Source organism: Oxyura jamaicensis (genome assembly GCF_011077185.1).
Source record: "Oxyura jamaicensis isolate SHBP4307 breed ruddy duck chromosome 15 unlocalized genomic scaffold, BPBGC_Ojam_1.0 oxy15_random_OJ72635, whole genome shotgun sequence".
NCBI lineage: Eukaryota > Metazoa > Chordata > Aves > Anseriformes > Anatidae > Oxyura > Oxyura jamaicensis.
Window position 1 is genome coordinate 6,997 of NW_023304421.1, and position 2,048 is coordinate 9,044.

Genomic DNA, 2,048 nt, shown 5'->3' on the forward strand with positions numbered 1-2,048 from the left:
CGCCGTGGGCCTGATCCTTCGCCTCCTTTCACCCAGAGGCAAAGCTCCCATTTGACTTCCTTGGAAGCTGTCTCTGCGGCAGGACGGCAGGATCAGGCCCGCTCGTGCTGTCCCAGCAATGCCAGCCGCCCGTGCTCACCCCCTTCCGTGGGCTCTCTCTCCGTCCAGCACCCGGGGCCGGATCCTGCCACGCCAGTCAGTGGGGCCGCTGCTGCGAGCGAGGCGAGTAGAGCTTGGCCTGGGGGGGTGCTGGCATCAGGGTCCCGGGGGGGCAGTGAGGGAGCGGCTGGGGGGGGGGGGGCCCCGGCCCACGGCGGGGAGGCCCCCCCCCCCCCCCCCCGGAACCCCCCTGACCCTCGCATTTCTCCCAGCGGCGCATCCCCGGTGCGAGAGGCACGGTGGGGGGGGGGAGAGGGGGAGCACCAGGGGCTGCGGAGTGCTGGGGGGGGTCGCCCCCTCCCCAAAAAGCCCCCCCTGGCTGCCGAGCCCCCACACAGTTTGTGGGGGGGGCTTCATAGGGTCACCAGCTCAGATGTCGGCGTGCGGGGCCGGACCGGGCGATGCTTGCCACAAGCTCCGTGCGTTGTTTGGGGGGGACGACAAAGGCGATCGGCACCCAGCACCCCCAAAACCCCCTCCCCATTTCCTGCAAACATCCGGGCTCGGTGGAAAGGGGAGGGCAGAGGAGAGGGGGGTCGCTCCCTCTCCCCCCCCCCCCGTGCGGGCAAACCCCCGGGGGGGGCGGAAGGGGGGGGGGGGGGGGGGGGGGGGGGGGCCCCCCCCCAACCCCCCCCCCCCCCCCCCCCCCCCCCTTTCCTCTCTGGGTCTCCTTTACAGTGTCCTCATGTACAGACAGGAGTTTGTCCCCGGATCTCCAGGACCCCATGCAGGACGACCCCAAGGAGACGGACAACTCCACCTCGTCGGACAAGGAGACCACCAACAACGAGAACGAGGAGCAGAACTCGGGCACCAAGCGCCGGGGGCCCCGCACCACCATTAAGGCCAAGCAGCTGGAGACCCTCAAAGCCGCCTTCGCCGCCACCCCCAAGCCCACCCGGCACATCCGCGAGCAGCTGGCGCAGGAGACCGGCCTCAACATGAGAGTCATCCAGGTGTGTGTGTGTGTCCCCGTGTGATGTCACGGGTCCGACGGTGACATCATTACCTCGACGGTGACGTCAGGGTTGGGGTGATGACGTCCTCCCCTGGGGGCCGGGGCAATTTGGGATGGGGAAGGGGGGCCGGCGGGACCCCCGGTGCCGAGCGGTGGCCACCAGTGAGGCCAGGAGGTGCTACCCCCAGGGGGGCAAGGAGAGGCCGATGGTCCCTGCCCGGCACGTTCCTGCTGCTCTTCCCCACCCCCCCCAAAAAAAAGCCATAAAAATCCCAGTGGAAATACAGGGATTAACGAGTGGAAATACAGGGATTAATAGGGCTAATAGGGGAGGGCGCTCCCACCGCGCTGGTGCCGTCCCCACTCCGCACAGAGGGCAGCAGGGGTGGTGGGGGGATGTGTGTTCCCCCCCATGTCTGTCCCTGGGTGCAGGAGGGGGGCAGTAATGCAGACCCCCCCTCCAGCCAGGAGAAGCTTTGGTTCAGATGAGGGAATGCCCCAGAAAAGGCAGCCACATCGTCCCTTTCATCCCCATCCATACCCAGGAAATCCCTTCCCAGGCAGTCACAACATCTTTACCCCTTTCTCCATCCACCCCTGGCTGATTTATTTTTGGGGGGTTTGGCCCAGAGGATTTGGGGAGGTGTGTGTGGGGGGGGTCCTTAGGGGCTGACGTCGGCCCCCCCGCCGCAGGTCTGGTTCCAGAACCGCCGGTCCAAGGAGCGCCGGATGAAGCAGCTGAGCGCGCTGGGCGCCCGCCGGCACGCCTTCTTCCGCAGCCCCCGCAGGATGCGGCCCCTGGGCGGCCGCCTCGACGAGTCCGAGATGCTCGGCTCGACGCCCTACACGTACTATGGAGGTGAGGGACCGGCTGTGGGAGCCTCTTCCCCTTTTCCTTTCCCCTTTTCCTTTCCCCTTTTCCTTTCCCCTT

General features: G+C 67.4%; 1 protein-coding gene across 1 annotated transcript in view; it reads left to right on the forward strand.

The window, feature by feature from the left end:
• LHX5 (LIM homeobox 5) overlaps window positions 1-1,976 on the forward strand; it is a gene marked incomplete at its 3' end in the record, with an annotated part of 4,277 nt that extends 2,301 nt beyond the window's left edge. Inside the window, exons 3-4 of the mRNA XM_035312510.1 lie at window positions 838-1,115; window positions 1,811-1,976. Of these exons, the coding sequence (XP_035168401.1) occupies window positions 838-1,115; window positions 1,811-1,976 (444 nt within the window). The remainder of the gene's footprint in view (window positions 1-837; window positions 1,116-1,810) is intronic.
• Window positions 1,977-2,048: the final 72 nt, after the last annotated feature.